Raw genomic sequence first — 17,672 nt, 5'->3', positions numbered from 1 at the left:
CATCCATGAACAATGACAACAAGACTTTTGAGTGGGACCCTGGTGCCTGACAACAAACATCTAAACAGAGACAGGTGTTCAACCTTGTGATTTCATAGAACCAGGATCGCACTGTCAACCCATGCATTTCCTGTTTTGGGATGTATTGTGTGTGTGTGTGTGTGTGTGTGTGTGTGTGTGCGTGCGTGTGTTTGTGTGTCCACCCTATTTTTTGTAATTCCGCTTGCTTAAGAAAAAGCCGATGAGCAGCAGGACCACAAAGATGGCCAGGAAGATGCCCAGTGCCACACAAGAGGGCAGAGGGTGAGGAGGGAACGCCCCATACACATACACACTGAAAGTAGTGGTCAGCATGCAGTAGCTGCAGAAACACAGAGACAGTCAATATCATCAGAAATATTACAAGATCAATGACAATCCAGTTTTAATGTGTACTATAGAATATGTATGGCATACAAATAGTATACTGGCTATGTATTATGGGTCTTTTCCAAAATTATATGAAAGTATTCAACTACCGTGTTCAACCTTCAGTTGATGTGCTATACAGCCTGGTAACTAAACGCCCTCCTGAAAGAGGTTGTTTACCCTCCTAGTCCACACTGACCTGTAGCTAGGATCCACCACTATGACTCTGAACACGTACATCCCGTTGTAGTTGGGAAACAAGACTCTGTTTCTTGTGCCCATGTTGAGGACCTGATACTGGGCTTCTGGGTCAGTGAGGGGCGGACCATCAGAATCCTTGCAGCTCTTATAATTCTTAACCAGGAAGAGGAGAAAGATAAACCCCACTGAGAAATTATGCTCGGTAGCCAGGTACAAATCAAGCAGAGGGATGAATGTATGCAATCTTAATGAGAGGACAAGGATAATGTATCGACATGTGATAAGTTTATGAATATGTTGGAGGAATATTCAATTACATTGTGGTAAATAGAGCTAGATAAGTTCCTCCCTCAGGATACAGGCTATATGATTATGGTTACAGTGCTGTGTTAACAAATTCCTATCAACCATTATTGACTGGTGATAAAGTATGAATTCAATTGAATTGTTATAGAATGTGTACATACATTCCTGGTCCAGGCAGTGTTTGGGTTAGGTTGATATTGCTGCTGGCTCAGCAGAGAGGTCCAGTTCTGGGGCTGGGAGACGCACTTGGCATCCTCGACCGACTGGAGGTACTGGTAGTTATACATGCCGTTCACTTCGAACATCACAAAGTCAGCGCTCACCTGCTCCACAAACTCATTACCGTTCCAGCTGCAAAGGGTCAGGGCGAGTTTGGAGGTACTGGTAGTTATGCATGCCATGTTCACCTGCTCTAGAAAAGGCTGTGTGGTGGGTTGGCACTGACATTGTTGCTCTGTGATGGAGTGCCATGATGTTCTATGGTCTTTGTGTGTGTGTCATGTAGTTATATCAAGGGTCTGTCTGAACTCCACTTCACAGAGACGACAGGTTTCTTACACTGAAGGTTCTACAGTAACAGCTGTTAAGGGGTTGCCCGTGTGTGTATTTTGTGGGTCACTCACAGCTCCAGGGAGGGTATCCAGGGGGTGTCGTGATAGACCAGTAAGGGGCAGAAGTAGTCTGTGATGCTGTAGGAGATGTGCAGGTCACTGGAGGCAGAGCCAGGCCGGAACAGGTGCTGAGGGTCATACACAGCTCTCAGAGAAGGAGATGAAGGAGGAAGAGGATAATGAGAGGAATACTAGTCGTTTTAACTGACATGACACAAATATATATAATATATAATAATATCCTTCTTACAACTCTGTGATACCTTACTTGGGGCAAGGCTTAAAGTTAGACTCAGCGATATGACGTAGGTGCACCCAAGTAAACAGCATAGGGGGTCAATTTCCGCAACAACTAAGAGCGTTGAAGCGCAATGCTAAACTCCCCCACTGTTTTGGTCCCTTACCTCCAACGCTCTTAACAGCGTGACGCGAACGCATGCACATGTGCAGATACTGTGTGTGAACATGTGGGAGCAAAGTCTTGCATCTTGCTCATCGCAATATCGGCGCTGCTGCTCGTGGCAACGTTATTTAGCTGAATCTACCTTTTATGTTCCATGAATGATAAAGTACAATACTCTACTTTGGCATTACAAGCATCTTTTTAGCTGAATCTACCTTTTATGTTCCACGAATGATAAAGTACAATACTCTCCTTTGGCATTACAAGCATCTTTTTATAGAACAGATCATATGTTGATTAAACATTTCTATGAACCATGATAGTCTAAAATCTAGATCCATCAGTGCTCTGTGTGTCACAGCCCCGTCCGCAAAACCTACTTGGGGATGACGTAAGAGAAGTTGTCCTGAAGCTGCTCTTGAGTGAACGTGCCTTTAGTGCAAGTGGTTATGTCCCTGTGGCAAAAACAATAATGACATAAAGAACCAATGAGTTTGGACACTCAGATCTTACAGTCGAATGTTTCAGAAATGTTTTGAAAATAGGGAATACGGCATGAGAATGTATCCCTCACTTAAGAACTCGGGTATGCTTTCCAGGAGGGCATCCAATGAGAATGTGAGCTTTCTAAAACGGGAAAAAGAACAACAAATAATGTTAATATAAAAGTAATGCCACACTGGAGGGCCATAGCCTTTTCTGTAAACCGTGAGGACAAACTAACATGTCCCTTTGATGTTAACTCATACACATTGTTGTGACTGTTAGAGGGCTGTGTTTCTGACCAGGGGGTTGAAGTCTTTGCAGGACACGTTTCTTCCCATCAGGTCTACTGCCACTGTGGAGAGGCTGCCTTTACGTAGACTGGAACTGACCCAGAGAAAACACTACAAGTCAGCAACAGGAACAAACAGCACCCTGCTGGAGAGACCACTGTCCTCACCAGCTAAAACTCCTTGCCAATTTGCCATCTACTGAACATTTGAGAATGCATTCTTACCTTGGCTTCAGGGTTCCGTCTGCTGCCTCCATAAAGAACAACTGCTTCAGTTCAATGTCCTGTCATTCAAAATACAGTATGCTAGAAATGGAAACACTCCCCCCCACCGCCCATGCCACATTTTATACTGTGTCCAGCACCGTATAAAACTGTGTCCAGCACCGTATAAAACTGTGTCCAGCACCGTATAAAACTGTGTCCAGCACCGTATAAAACTGTGTCCAGCACCGTATAAAACTGTGTCCAGCACCGTATAAAACTGTGTCCAGCACCGTATAAAACTGTGTCCAGCACCGTATAAAACTGCGTCCAGCACCGAATTGAAAGCTAGACAGTCAGGGAGCATAGGAAATTCCAAAAATGATTGATAGAGGACAATTTTTTTGCCAATTTTGATAGCGAGGAAATATAACACATTTTCAGTGCGGCCCTCCAGACCTCTTTGAAGACAGAATGTGGCCCCCAGGGCAAAAAGTGTGACACCCCTGGTCTAGTGATTCAGTTGTACCAGGCGGTATTTCTTGGTGCCCTCCGTAGTAATGCCGTCCTCTACACACTTCTCATCTAAGGACAGAAGCTTAGACTCTGTAACTGTCACCTGGTCACACACAAGAGGAGAACAAGGACACAGTTCAGATTCATTCACTGTATTTGCATGACAACAGTAGCACAGATCTGGGATCTTTATTTAAAAAAATTAAATATCCAAAACATAACAATATAACAAAACAATGTACTTGCAGTGAAGCCGCTCAACAACTACATCATACCAGTCATCCAACACTCCCATTCAGAGCGACACACAGAAGCATCCAGAGTGAATGCCCTGCTCAAGAGCACATTGACAGAACTCCCACCAGGCCAAAAAACATGAACCCGAACCCTGCAAGATCCCCCCACAGTTCCCCAATAGCAGTCTCTCAACCATTCAAGACCCCTCCCACAGCCCCCCCCCCCCCCAAGAAAAGAAAACAATTCCGTCCAGGCCAATTTTTATTTATTCCATTCCCCACCCCCAAGAACCCCCAATGCACCAACAACCAAGATAATGAACTTAAGAGAAAAAAGAAAAAGACAGAAGAAAACAGCAAACAACAATGCAAAAAATATATAATAATAATTTAAAACAAATTTAAAACAAGGACAACTAAAATCAGAACAGCAATGCCAACTGTATATGTTTGTGTGCATGTCTGGCACTATTAGAATGCAAATTAATTACTTAAAAATCATACAATGTGATTTTCTGGATTTTTCTCTCACAGTTGAAGTGTACCTATGATAAAAATTACAGACCTCTACATGCTTTGTAAGTAGGAAAACCTGCAAAATTGGCAGTGTATCAAATACTTGTTCTCCCCACTGTATGCGTGTGTTCTTGTATGCGTTTATTTGAATGAGAGTGTGTGTATATGCACGTGTACAAACACCTGCACAGCATCAGCCTCAGGCAAATCCGGCATTAGCTGTAAAAACACTGCCCCTCAGTGTCATTCAAACTTACTTTTTATTATGTTTTACTTTGACTTTATTTTATATACTTTTATCTTTGATCATCATTCATCTCCCGCACAGCAACTCCACTCCCACTTGTCTCCAATTCCACATCCCAACCCTCAGTTTCCCTCAGCCCATCCCATCTATCTCTGCTACGACCACATCGGGTTTCTACGCAACACATATCTTTCAACTATGCTGTGATGTTTAACGTACAATTTCAATCTATCCAATTGAATAGAATCCAGAGATTGCGAGTTGAAGATAAATACTTCTACTAAGAGTATTAGTATATTAGTAATTGACTGACCCGGGCTCTCCAGATCTCCTAACAGTACTATTTTTAGGGTCAATTTTTAGATCAATGCTATGCATTTTCAGCCATTCCTGAACCTGAGACCAGAAACAGGCTACCTGAGGGCAATACTAAAATAAATGGTCTATTGATTCTGTATCCTCACAACAAACTCTGCAGACCTTCGATGATTTTATGCCCCAAATATTCAACATTTTGTTGGTGGCAAGAATTCCTTATACTAATTTTAGCTGAAAAGCACAATGTCTTGAATCTTGCATTGTTTTATATATCAACTCACACACCCTGTACCATGGAATCGGTACATCAAAAATCTCTTCCCAACTATTATAAATGAAACGGGTATACTTTCCTATTTATGCTATTTTTATTCCTCCGCCCGTTTTGATCATTTATATTGGTCAGACAGACCAGTTCCGTACCTCCTCCCGCTGCCACCTGCCTCCTTCATTTTGGGGGGAATGCTGTAAAAAATTGGTTGTAACTCTTGGATTGAGTAGACCTTTCCGTACAATTCTGATAACTCCAGGAAGGACATAACTCTACCATTCCAATTTACAATATCATTTAAGAACAAAATACCCTTTCCAAACATCTCTCATAAATACAGGTATTTTATCAACCAGCACATTTGAGTTCAGCCATAATATTTGTTGTAATATTTGTTTTATCTTTTCAGGGGGATGAAATTGAAACTGTAGCCAGCTCTGCAATGCTTGTTTGAAAAAGTGAGATACTTTGAAAAAAGTATAATTTTCAATTAATCGAAAATGAGACATGGCAATCTGAACAAACGCAAAAAAGCCATTTTTAAACAATGGACGTTTTATTTTATCCGGTTTAGCGTCCCAGATAAAGCTAAATATTATTGATCAAATGATTTGAAAAACAAATCATCAGGAGTAGGCAGCGCCATAAGTAAGTGAGTAAACTGAGATATGACTAAGGAGTCAATCAGGGTAATCTTTCCATAAATAGACAGGTATTTACCTATCCATGGTTGCAGGATCTTGTCAATGTTTACAAGTTTTCTATTGAAATTAATTGTGGAGAGCTTATTTATATATTTTGTGATATGAATACCAAGTATGTCTACTTCACCATCAGCCCATTTTATAGGTAAACTGCAGGGTAATGTAAAAGTTTTATTTTTTAAAGATCCAATACGTAACATTGTACACAGAAAGGTTATCTAGATCTTCAATGAGATATTGCAGGGATCTAGCTTGCGGACATAATATAAAACTTGAGTCATCGGCATACATGGATACCTTTGTTTTAATGCATTGGATTTCAAATCTTCTAATGTTGATATTGGATCTGATTTAGCTAGCGTTTCGATAACGAATAGATATGGTGACAGCGGACACCCTTGTTTACTCCTCTTGACAATTCAAAACTCTCTGAGAAGTAGCCGTTATTTACTATTTTACACCTGGGGTTGCTATACATTACTTTTACCCATTTTATAAGAGAATTACCGAAATTGAAAAATTCCAGGTGTTTATAAATAAAATCCAGTCTTACTTTATCAAATGCATTTTCAAAATCTGCTATAAATACCAGGCCTGGCTTCTTAGATGTTTCATGATGCGCAATTATTTCTAGTAGTTGTCGTATATTATCTCCAATGTATCGTCCACGTAAAAAACCTGTCTGATCAGGATGAACAATACCTGGTAAAATCCTTTTAATTCTGACTGCTATGTATTTCGCTAGTATTTTTGCATCACAACATTGAAGTGTAAGGGGCCTCCAGTTTTTTATATTTGCCATCTGGGTCTTGTTTTAATAATAGAAAAACCAGACCTTCCTGCTGAGTACCTGACAGACTACCATTTCTATAGGAGTAGTTAAAACAGTCTAACAATGGAGCTTTTAGTATATTAAAAAGGCTTGATTTACCTCTACCGGTATGCCATCAAGCCCTGGGGTTTTTCCAGACGTAAAAGTTTTGATAGCCTCAAAAAGTTTTCCCTATGTAATTTGGCCTTCGCACTGATCTTTCTGTACATTTGTTAATTTTCCATTTTTTTTTTATATGATTATATTATATTATCTTATTGTCATCTTCATTTAGTGGGAGAGGAAAAGATGGAAAAGAGAACACCTGCCTAAAATAATTAGCTTCCTCTTTTAAAATATAATTTGGAGAATCATAGATGACTCCGTCTTCAGTAACGAGTTTCTGCAAATTATTTTTGTTAGTGTTCCTGTACTGGATATTCCGGAAAAATGTGTTGCATTTTTCTCCATATTCCACCCAGTTTGCTTTATTTTTGTAATAGATTACATTAGATTGTTCTTGAATAAGTTCCTCAAGTTCTTATTGTTTTTCCTCTAACTTATTTTGTATCTCTGTAGTATCATTTTTATTGCTATCTACCTGTGTTGTAAGTTCATGGATTTCCCTTGTTAGTTGTCTCTTTAGCAAGAAACTGCTTTTTACATTTTTATTATTGATGAATATTGAATTGAACATTTAAAGGTATCCCAAACAATAAGGGGATTTGCTGAACCTATATTATAATGGAAAAATTCAGTTATAAATTATTTTGTCTTAGTTAAAAAAGAAGTTGTCCTCCAGTAAACTTTGATTACATTTCTAATATCCCCGTCCACGTGGAAAATCTATGAGAGTTATGTGAATGCCAATTAGATGATGATCCGATCGCATTCTATCTCCTATTAAAACTTTTTTTAATTTTGTAAAAATGTTACCCCTTTTTCTCCCCAATTTTGTGGTATCCAATTGTTAGTAGCTACTAACTTGTCTCATCACTACAACTCCCGTACAGGCGAGAGACGAAGGTTGATGAGAAAAGGATATCCCTACCGGCCAAACCCTCCCTAACCCGGACGACGCTAGGCCAATTGAGTCTCTGGTGGCACAGCTGGCGCTGCAGTACAGTGCCCTTAACCACTGCGCCACCCGGGAGGCCTCTATTAAAACTTTTTTAACCTTTGATGCAAGAGAGAAAGAGACAAGAAAGTAGTCAAGACGACTAGCTTGATCAAGTCTCCTCCATGTATATCTCACTAGGTAAGGGTTTTTTAGTCTCCCAATACCCACTATTTTTAATGTGTCCATAATATTCGTGATTTCCTTAAGGGCACGGTGATGATAGTTTGTAGAGTGATTACCTTTACAGTCCATTGAAGTATTTAACAGTGTGTTATAGTCTCCTACCATAATGATTTGATCATTTGTTGCCTATAAGTTAAAAAAATTGTTATAAATGTTTTCAAAGAAGTGTGGATCATCCTGATTTGGACCATATAGATTAAAGAGCCAAATCTCTTTTCGTCCACTTTCATATTCAAAAGGATCCACCTTCCTTGCGCATCATTATTGACTATTTTCACATTCAGATTGAAATTTTTGTTAATTAATATCATCACACCTTTTGAGTTTCTTTGTCCATGACAGAAAAAAATTCACCACCCCATTCCTTTTGCTACGCAACTTCATCTAAGGATGTAGAGTGAGTTTCCTGTAAACAGTATATGCTATATTCCTTTTCTTTTAGCCATGTAAAGACTGATTTTTTTTTATAATCTGCTAAATCGTTACAATTATAACTGGCTATACTTATTTCACCCCTTACCATAACTAGATATTATTCTCAGTCTAAATTGACCATAATTAGTGCTTGTAAAGTTACTGCCATCAGAGGTATTATGACGGTCAAAACTAGAGCTTTCAAATGTTTGATATTTAGAATTCAAGAAATAGGTTCTAGCAATATTTGTTTTATTCCCTTGCCTGTTTGCCTGTGAGCCAATGCCACACGTTAGAAAATTGAGACAAGATATTATGTGTGTAGAAAATCTGAGTAGGTTGATGTGTATGATATTGCATGTGATTTATTGAGTGTGTACAATGTCTGTATAAGAGTAAGACTATAATGTGTGATGTCCAAATAAATAATAACTCCGCCAATTTTCATGGTTGAGTGTCTATGTGTGTAACATGTAGTGCGTATAGCCTTAATATTCATGATGATAATTGTAATCCATATCGTATCACCCTCATAGTTGCATCATAATTACTATTAACATAATTGAGAGACACATCCCAGCATTTCCATAGCAATTGACGTTTCACATGATCATGAAAGAGACCTTGCATTACTCTAGAGACGGCTTCACTACAGTATAAATGTATTCCATACAATACATTATAATTCCCCAATGCACCTATTCTGATATCTTCCCCTTGCTTGTTGTAAACATATATAAACTTGTAGACAAATACATAAAAAAGATAGACAAACAATAAACACATTAAATTATAAAACAGTTCTTGACAATAGAGAGGGAGAGAAGAGAAAATAGAGAGATTGAGAGAAGAGAGCGAGATCAGGTGTGTGTGTGTGTGTGTATAAGTCTGTATGTGTAAGCGAGCATGTAAATGAGTACGTGTGTGTTCATATCCACTTCATAATGTTCAGATATTTTTACAGTTCCCATACTTTCTTTTTTTCCGTAACCTGAAGTCCCTGTAGAATTTAGTACAGCCTGGTGCTATGGAGCTGTCTCGGAAGTTTATGAACCTCTTACCAGGGGGAAGAATTTGCAAAGAGGTGATGGGATGTAGACAGCAGACAAGTGGACGGTGCTGCCCATGTCGATGTAGAAGAGCTCCCCTGCAAACGTGCTGTGAAACTGCTCCACCTGGAGTGAGAAGAGAATCATGCCTACGTCTCAAATGACACATTATTCTCTATGTACTCATGTTTTTTTCTGGATTAAAAAGGGGTTTAGGTGATGGGCGTGGCTATGGGTGTGGTCGGCCCATCAATTTCCTGCAATTCTACACGTTTATCCATGGAGCTGAGAAATGTTCTATATATTTTTTGGTACCCCTTTTTTCGTGATATCCAATTGGTAGTTACAGTCTTGTCCCATTGCTGCAACTCCTGTACGGACTCGGGAGAGGCAAAGATCGAGAGCCATGCGTCCTCCGAAACAAGAGCCTATGTGTATAACATGTAGGGCGTATAGCCTTAATATTCATTGCTTCCTGACACACTGCTCGCTTAACCCGGAAACCAGCCGCACCAATGTGTCAGAGGAAACACCGTACAGCTGGCGACTGAAGTCAGCGTGCATGCACCAGGCCACCATAACCATAACGAGTCGCCAGAGCACAATGGGACAAGAACATCCCAGCCAGCCAAACCCTCCCCCGGACGACGCTAGGCCAATTGTGTGCCGCCTCATGGGTCTCCCGGTCGCGCCGGCTGCGACACAGCCCGGGATCGAACCCGGCTCTATAGTGACACCTTGCAATTTTAAAACAAATTTCCTATGATGCTACATACTATGCCATGGAGCTGAGCGAAATATATATATTTTTTACCTAATTTCCTGTAATTCTATGCACTTTGCTATGGCTGTCATAATTTATATATATTTTTTTTTATCTCAAACATCCTTTCTTAATTGAAAAGTAATCTAAGAAGTAATCTAGTTTTTGTAAAGTATCTTAAATCTGATTAAAATAGTTTGCTGGTAACGTAACCAGGTTTTTTTTCTGGATCGGAGGGGTGGCAGAGGGCGTGGCAATGGGCACGGTAGCTGCTGCCGAATTTTGGATAACATTTTTGAGATCCCCATTTTGGTGGGGTGGGGGGGTTTATAACAATTTTAGCTTTTCTCCATGGATCTGAGATATAAAAAAATCTGTTTTAAAGTTAATTTCCTGCAATTGTACACATTTTGCCATGGAGCAAAGACAACATTTTGCAGTTTTAAAGCTAATATCCAGGGATTCTATGCATTTTGACATGGCTAATGCTGTGTTCTGTTGCTCAAACTTAATAACAAAATCTTTACTGTTAAAATAATTGTTTTTGGAATTCTCAATTCCCCTGACTGTTTAGCTTTTATCGTGGTGATTATTAGTTCTCAAAGATTATATTATTTAAAAAATATATAGGTCCATTATCTTTTCTACATACTTTATATTTGGTTTAAGTCGTTTAAGTTTACACTGAAGGTGTTTTTCCATCCCAAAAATGTATTTCAATTCATTTTTCCCAGTTTGGACTCAGGACTCCCCCCCAAAAAAGGCTTAGGCAGCCCGCCCAGGGGTATCTACGGCAGAAAGATCTCTGGTACTGTATGTTGGGGAATAGGGTGTAATTTTCAGATTTTACATTTGTTTTGTCTCTCTACATAGAGAATGTGATGCGTCATTTGTCATGTAGTTTATCTTCACTCACTGGGCAGGACTGAACGGGTGGTGTGGTACGTGTTAGCTCCTGCTGGACAATGATAACCTTATGGTCAAAGTCCACCCCTATAAGCAGCAGGTCCTCACGGGCTTGGATCATCATCAGGTCCCCATAGTCACTGAACAGCATCAGGTTGTCCTTGGACAGGTCAATGACAGATGCAAACTGAAACAGGCAGGCAGACACAGGATAGTACAACAGATTATAATACAGGACAGCTCTCTGTTACTGACAGTGGACTTATCTATCCAGTCAGGACCATAGATATCACTTTGTACAATAATACATAAGGAGTTCACCCACGCTGCCCAGTGTGGGAGAAAATGCACTTTGGTCATGAAATGTCACTTCCTTATGTTATAAAATACATTTTTACAAAGACAAATATGATTCTTCATGTTCTGACTCGTTAAGCGGGGTCTTTCTCTAACATATCATTAACATTATATCCAAAAAGTCAGATTTCGTAACCTAATACACGTCTGCAAAGTTGTTTCCGTGGGTCGCAAAAAGCAAAATTAGCATAAAACAAGCTGAATTAAATGTAAAAGGCTTTAAAAATAAAGATCTTGCGGTACACTCAGTGCTCTGTTGACATTTCACAAAGATACGCTCGTTTTTTACAGATTTATTTAAAAAAATAACAGACATTTTGCATTAATATGAAAAGCGTGTATTGCTTGTATTTATGACAATACTACACGTCATGTCTCAAAATCTATATATATCTTACCTCTATATTGTTTTATGTCCTCCGGATTTGAGAAGAAAGACGACGAGTTCAACTGTGAGCCTGTCAGTTAGCTGTAATTCTAGCAAAGCATCCAGTCTAGCTGACGCAATGGTATTTCCCTGATTTTTAGCCACTTTTTTTCTCTGGCCTCCATTGATTTAATCACTATACTTCTGGCCATCCTACAAGGCTAAAAACTGCAATAACTTTTGAACTTATAATGATAGAGACATAGGTTTGGAGCATTGGTTTTCTTAGAGGAGTATCTACACAATTAGCATATTTAGCATTATTTTACCCATTGATCAAAAGATGTTTTGGATTGGACACCCTATAATACATGTGTAATATACAGGCCTACAGTGTATACAGTATGTATGACAACACTGGTCAGGACTCAGAATATCTCACTACCACTAAAGGGATTTCAGAACTTGAAGCAGTTGCAATTGAGTTGCACTAAATGAAAGCAGTTGCACAACATTGTGAGGGTGGCAGGTAGCCTGTGGGGGTGGTAGGTAGCCAAGCGGCCCAGCAACCGGGGAAATGCCCGTTTGAATCCCAGCTCTGTAAAATCTGGTGCGGAGTGAGCAAGCAACCGGAGGGTTGCTGGGATCACCTAGATACCATCGGCAGTTGTTGTGCCCTTGAGCAAGGCACTTAACCTGCTATAATTGCTCCAGAGGGGCTGCACTGCGGCTGACCCATTGTGTCTTGGGGGGTTGGGTTGTGAGCATAAAGACACATTTCCATTCTCTACTAATCTTAAAAAAGCTACATGTAGAATTTTAGAATTGTAATGTCCATAACATATCAATTAATTTTATCCCCAAAAAACTTTACCCCGTTTTCTCCCCAATTTCGTGGTATCCAAGTGGTAGTTAAAGTCTGGTCTCATCGCTGCAACTCCCGTACAGACTCGGGAGAGGCGAAGGTCGAGAGCCATGCGTCCTCCGAAACACAACCCAAACATGCTGCACTGCTTCTTGACACAATGCCCACTTAACCCGGAAGCCAGCCGCACCAATGTGTCGGAGGAAACACTGTGCACCTGGCGACCGTGCACTGCGCCCGGCCCACCACAGGAGTCGCTAGTGTGCAATGGGACAAGGACATCCCTGCTGGCCAAACCCTGCCCTAACCCGGACGACGCTGGGCCAATTGTGCACCACCCCATGGGTCTCCCGGTTGCGGCCAGCTGCAACTGAGCCTGGACTCAAACCCAGAATCTCTAGTGGCACAGCTAGCACTGCGATACAGTGCCTTAGACCACTGTGCCACTCGGGAGGAGTCCATAACATATCTGCAGTAATAGTGGAATTATAGTGTTTCATAACTTTTTCACACAATACAATTATTTTGGGCCAATACAACATCGCATTCTAAAATGCAGACTTTATATTTGACAACCGAATAGGGTAAGGAAACATTGTGCCATCAAAATTGATGTGAAATATATTTTCAATGTGGATGAAAATTAAAGTAAAATAGCCATGTTACAGGGAAATGGGATGCGGGGGAGTTGTTTGGAATGCAGTCTAGTTGTTGCAATTCATCTAGCTTCCACATGGGTGAGACATTCTACATGTAGCACCTTTAATATGAACAGTACATGTTAATCACATACTGTATGTACGGTAAGTATATACATCCTGCATACTTACCCTTACTGTAGTTGCCTCCAGTCCAGCCCTGCCATAATACAGTACCCCGTCGCTGGTGAGAACAGCCATCGCACCGTTGTCGTCTAACCATACACAAGAGGGAGGATTCAGTGGTACCATATTGGTTTAGTATAATTTACAACACACACACATCTGAGTGATTTAGTCGTGACATTGTTTTAGTCTAATTTATGACACATGAAGAAGTGAGCACACACTCTCACACACATAGATGTCAAGAAGATATTACCTGTTGCCACCTGTAAAATGGTGACTTTAGGAGGCGGGAGGGTGGCATTCTCTTCTCCCATAATGTACACTGGCACAATCACAATGCCTGAAAACCAAAATAGGCATTAAGACATGTCAGAACAGTGAAACTAAATAATATTCTTTGGTCACCCACTGGTTTTCTTTAAATGGACTAATATCACAAGAAGAATCCAGCATCATGCAAGGGGACCCTTAGATGGTGATTTTGTAATACCATGGTTGGGTGAGTAGAGCAGCATGTGTGGAGACCAGATGATGAGATGGCCTCTCATGCCTGCTGGCTGGATCACATGGATGCTGGACAGCGGGTCTCGCATGGGGTGATTGTCTGTCTGTACCGAACGATTTCCGGAAATGTGCCGGAAAGAAAACTACCACACATTTTACAGCTGGTACACTGATCATGTCTGTGATTATTTGGTGACTTCAGAAAGGGCTGTGGTCAATCTCTCACCTTTCTTTGGTTGTCTGCTAACATAGCCACGATGCTTGACACAGTGGGCATGTTGAATACCCCTATGATAAATTCCTGTGAAATGAGAGTGATGAGAGTTGGCTTTTGGGGTGCTGCTGACTTTTTATGCTTAGACCTGAGGACTATGAACCTCAATGATTTTGCATAAGTTTGATTTCTACGGTTAACTTCAAATAAATGTAAAATAACTTTGAGATGACACTGACTGACAGAGTATCCAAGCTCACCGTTGCCTTGGGGGCCATAGGGAGGTTAAAAAAGGAATTGCCTCCATTTGAGGACATGTAGACCTGTTGGTCGTCAAGAGCACTCCCCAGATTGTACAGCAGAACACAAGAGCTCACATCCTGTTGACAAAAAAACCCAAGACACAACACATCACACAGCCATTCACAGCAGTCTGAAACAACTGTTGAACATACTACAGTGACACACATTTTTGATGAGAGAAAATATTTAGCTGTGGAGTTTACCATGCAGGCCTTGTCTTTGCTGAAGCAGCACTGTAGTGCAGATACAGTAGACACCATGGATTTCACTCCTGAAACAAGAGATCTGTGATGATCACTGCAGAACAATGGTTTTAATGAGCAGAAAGTAAATTATAAGATGACATTAGGAAACCATTGCACATTATTTTCAATTAAAACTTGATATTTGAGGTGCATGGACATGGTTTTATGCTCCAAACCTTGAGCAGGAGTCCATGTCCCTTTAGTTAGAGAGTATAAGTACAACTTTCCGTCGATCACAATTGCAAGGTTGTCCAACACAAAAGCTGCTGAACTCACCGACCCCTGAAGCTTCTACAAATATGAGAAGTTGTTATGAATTTCAATAAACATTAATAAGGCAAGACATCAGTAATAGCTAAAGATAGTGTATCGAAAAGGAGCACAATCTTGTTATATATTCATGACTATAACAAATTATAGAGATAAATTACACATCGGTGGGTTGAGGGGGATTTGTACAGAGACTCACACCAGCCCCTTTATATTCGAGTGGAGTGGCTGATTCCTCAAATAATGCCCTGGTAATGAGGATCCACTTCCTGTTATTAGAAATGATAAATGAGGCGGGAACATTTTCAAGAAAACCACTGCGCTAAACAAGGTTGGAAAAAGTTGCAAGCTATCCTAGTAATAGCAAAATGTTTCACCCCATGTACAAGGCCAGGCGATTGTCGCAGTGACTTCGAACCAGAACTGGTCGTTTCTTCGCAGAATATAAGAATGTCTGATGAGAAACATTGAGGTGGTTAACTTTATGTTGGCTAGCTAGCTAGGGGTTAAACAACGGAAGACATTCCCTGTGCATAGAAACATCAAAATTCACCGCAGATGGCGCTCGAATCGATTGATCCTGCCTTTCGACATCTTGTTTGGGTGTGGAAGACCACGGAAAACCTGGACTTTGAATTACAAAATTATAAGGTACAACAAGAGCCTATGTAGTGCAAAACGAGAGAGATCAATTTTCATTTTGGCTATCAATAATAAAGACAGGTCATATTTTGCTCAAATACATTTACAGATAAACATTAGCCTAGCCTAGAGACGAGGCTTGAACTTGGCTGGCTAGCTAGCTATGTTAACTGTTGGGGGGTTAACGTTACCTGGCTTCTTCATTGGTACAAAATGGCAAAAAGGACATTATTATTATTATTAGAAAAATGGTTTGGGCATGCGTCCGCCACATTGTTGAATAGTAGTTTTTATGTATGTTATATTGCCAAGTATTGCTGTTTTGAGTGACTGAGAATGGGTAACGATCAATCGTTAACTGCCTCGTGGGAGAGATAGAAGAGATGCTGCAACCTGGTCTCAGAGCATTTCGTATTATTGTGTACGTAAATCAGTCACAATTTTGTGAATTTTCCGAATAAAAATTTGAATGATATGTCCTGAATTGTAATTAGTACAATATGTTATAAATGGCATTCACACAATATTTTACAAATTTGCCAAACGTATTTTGTTACAAATTTCAATTTGTTGTAGCTAACGTGGTGAAGAAGACGGATGTGGCGGTCCTGGGCTGGCGTGGTTACACGTGGTCTGCGGTTGTGAGACCGGTTGGACGTACTGCCAAATTCTCTAAAACGACGTTGGAGGCGGCTTATGGTAGAGAAATTAACATTAGATTACATTATCTGGCAACAGCTCCTACAGTCAGCATGCCAATTGTATGCTCCCTCAAAACATGAGACATCTGTGTCGTTGTTTGAAAAAAACTGAACATTGTGACCTACCGGCAGCTCATATCGATCTTATGTAGCAATTTTTTTTTTCGTGATATCCATTTGGTAGTTCCTAATCGCTGCAACTCCCATACGGACTCAGGAGAGGTGAAGGTTGAGAGTCGTGCGTCCTCCGAAACATGACCCCGCCAAGCCGCACTGCTTCTTGACACAATGCTCGCTTAACCCGGAAGCCAGCCGCACCAATGTGTTGGAGGAAACACTGTACATCTTGGCAACCGTGTCAGCGTGCATGCGGCTGGCCCTCCACAGGAGTCGCTAGAGCACGATGGAACGAGGACATCCCGGCTGGCCAAACCCTCCCCTAACCCCGACAACGCTGGGCCAATTGTGCGCCGCCTTATGGGTCTCCCGGTCACGGCCGGCTGCAGCACAGCCTGGAATCGAACCAGGATCTGTAGTAACACAGCTAGCACTGTGATGCAGTGCCTTAGACTGCTGTGCCACTCGGAGGCAAAATTGTGTTTTTTACATTGGATAAAAGTAGAGACTCAGAGCTACAAAATCGTATATCATACACTACAGTTGAGGAACAATGGGAAAGTAGATGCAGATGGACCCACCTTTGATCTGAGAGGCAGCGAGTCGAGTGGATACCACATCTCGAACTTAGTGTAAAAAACATTTTAATAAAGAGGTGAGCGACACACGCGAAGTCAAGTTTTTAGTCGAGTGTGTATTCCTGTGTGTGGAGGCGTAAACAGGGCGGAGTCAGTGGAGGAAGATCTGCGAGTTCGTCGACTCAAAGACATCTATAATTGGTCGGTTGCGGGTGACCTCCTGACACTGAATTGATCACAGTAGGGATTGGTGCGGTCTGTAGGGGTGTGGGGCCAAGTTGACTGTGGGTTCTGTGTGAAGCACGGTACCTGGTGAAACCCTTTTGAAAGATGGACCTCATTCTAAAAAGTGTCTGTGAGACCGTCTAAGTGATCCTCAGAAGTGGTGAATTCCAAATATTTGAAATGTGCTAGCCAGGTATGCCCTGGGTTTGGTAATTTAGCGTTAAATGTCTAGCATCTGTGTGAACTGGTTTTGGCCATTTAATGTTAAAACATCCGGAATCTGTGTGAACTAGTTAAGACCATTTATACAGTATAAGATAGTGAGGTGCACCTGTACTTGTTTTAAACCTGTAATTGTTTTAAACCTGTACCCCATTTTAGAAGTATTGAAAGATGCAAATGTGTGAGTTGTATTATCCTAAGAACTAAACTTGAGATAGAAATGAGAAAATATTCCTGCAGGTTAAAATATTGTTGAAAAACAACTAATTGATC

General features: G+C 40.7%; 1 protein-coding gene across 1 annotated transcript; it reads right to left on the bottom strand.

Annotated features, from left to right (window-relative positions):
* Positions 1 to 204: 204 nt before the first annotated feature.
* Positions 205 to 15,830, bottom strand: LOC139367703 (cation channel sperm-associated auxiliary subunit delta-like). The gene is made up of 22 exons (XM_071105999.1): positions 15,748 to 15,830; positions 15,468 to 15,543; positions 15,292 to 15,368; positions 15,114 to 15,183; positions 14,821 to 14,935; positions 14,603 to 14,670; positions 14,357 to 14,476; positions 14,109 to 14,183; positions 13,869 to 14,025; positions 13,632 to 13,718; positions 13,382 to 13,464; positions 10,973 to 11,149; positions 9,306 to 9,419; positions 3,438 to 3,527; positions 2,930 to 2,988; positions 2,715 to 2,799; positions 2,504 to 2,556; positions 2,310 to 2,384; positions 1,539 to 1,673; positions 1,077 to 1,266; positions 608 to 762; positions 205 to 361 (listed from the first exon to the last, which is right to left on the bottom strand). Exons 1-22 carry the CDS (start codon positions 15,828 to 15,830, stop codon positions 205 to 207), a joined length of 2,301 nt encoding a protein of 766 aa, XP_070962100.1.
* Positions 15,831 to 17,672: the final 1,842 nt, after the last annotated feature.

The sequence above is a fragment of the Oncorhynchus clarkii genome, chromosome 16 (genome assembly GCF_045791955.1).
Source record: "Oncorhynchus clarkii lewisi isolate Uvic-CL-2024 chromosome 16, UVic_Ocla_1.0, whole genome shotgun sequence".
Classification (NCBI taxonomy): domain Eukaryota; kingdom Metazoa; phylum Chordata; class Actinopteri; order Salmoniformes; family Salmonidae; genus Oncorhynchus; species Oncorhynchus clarkii.
This window is presented reverse-complemented; position numbering and strand designations above follow the sequence as displayed.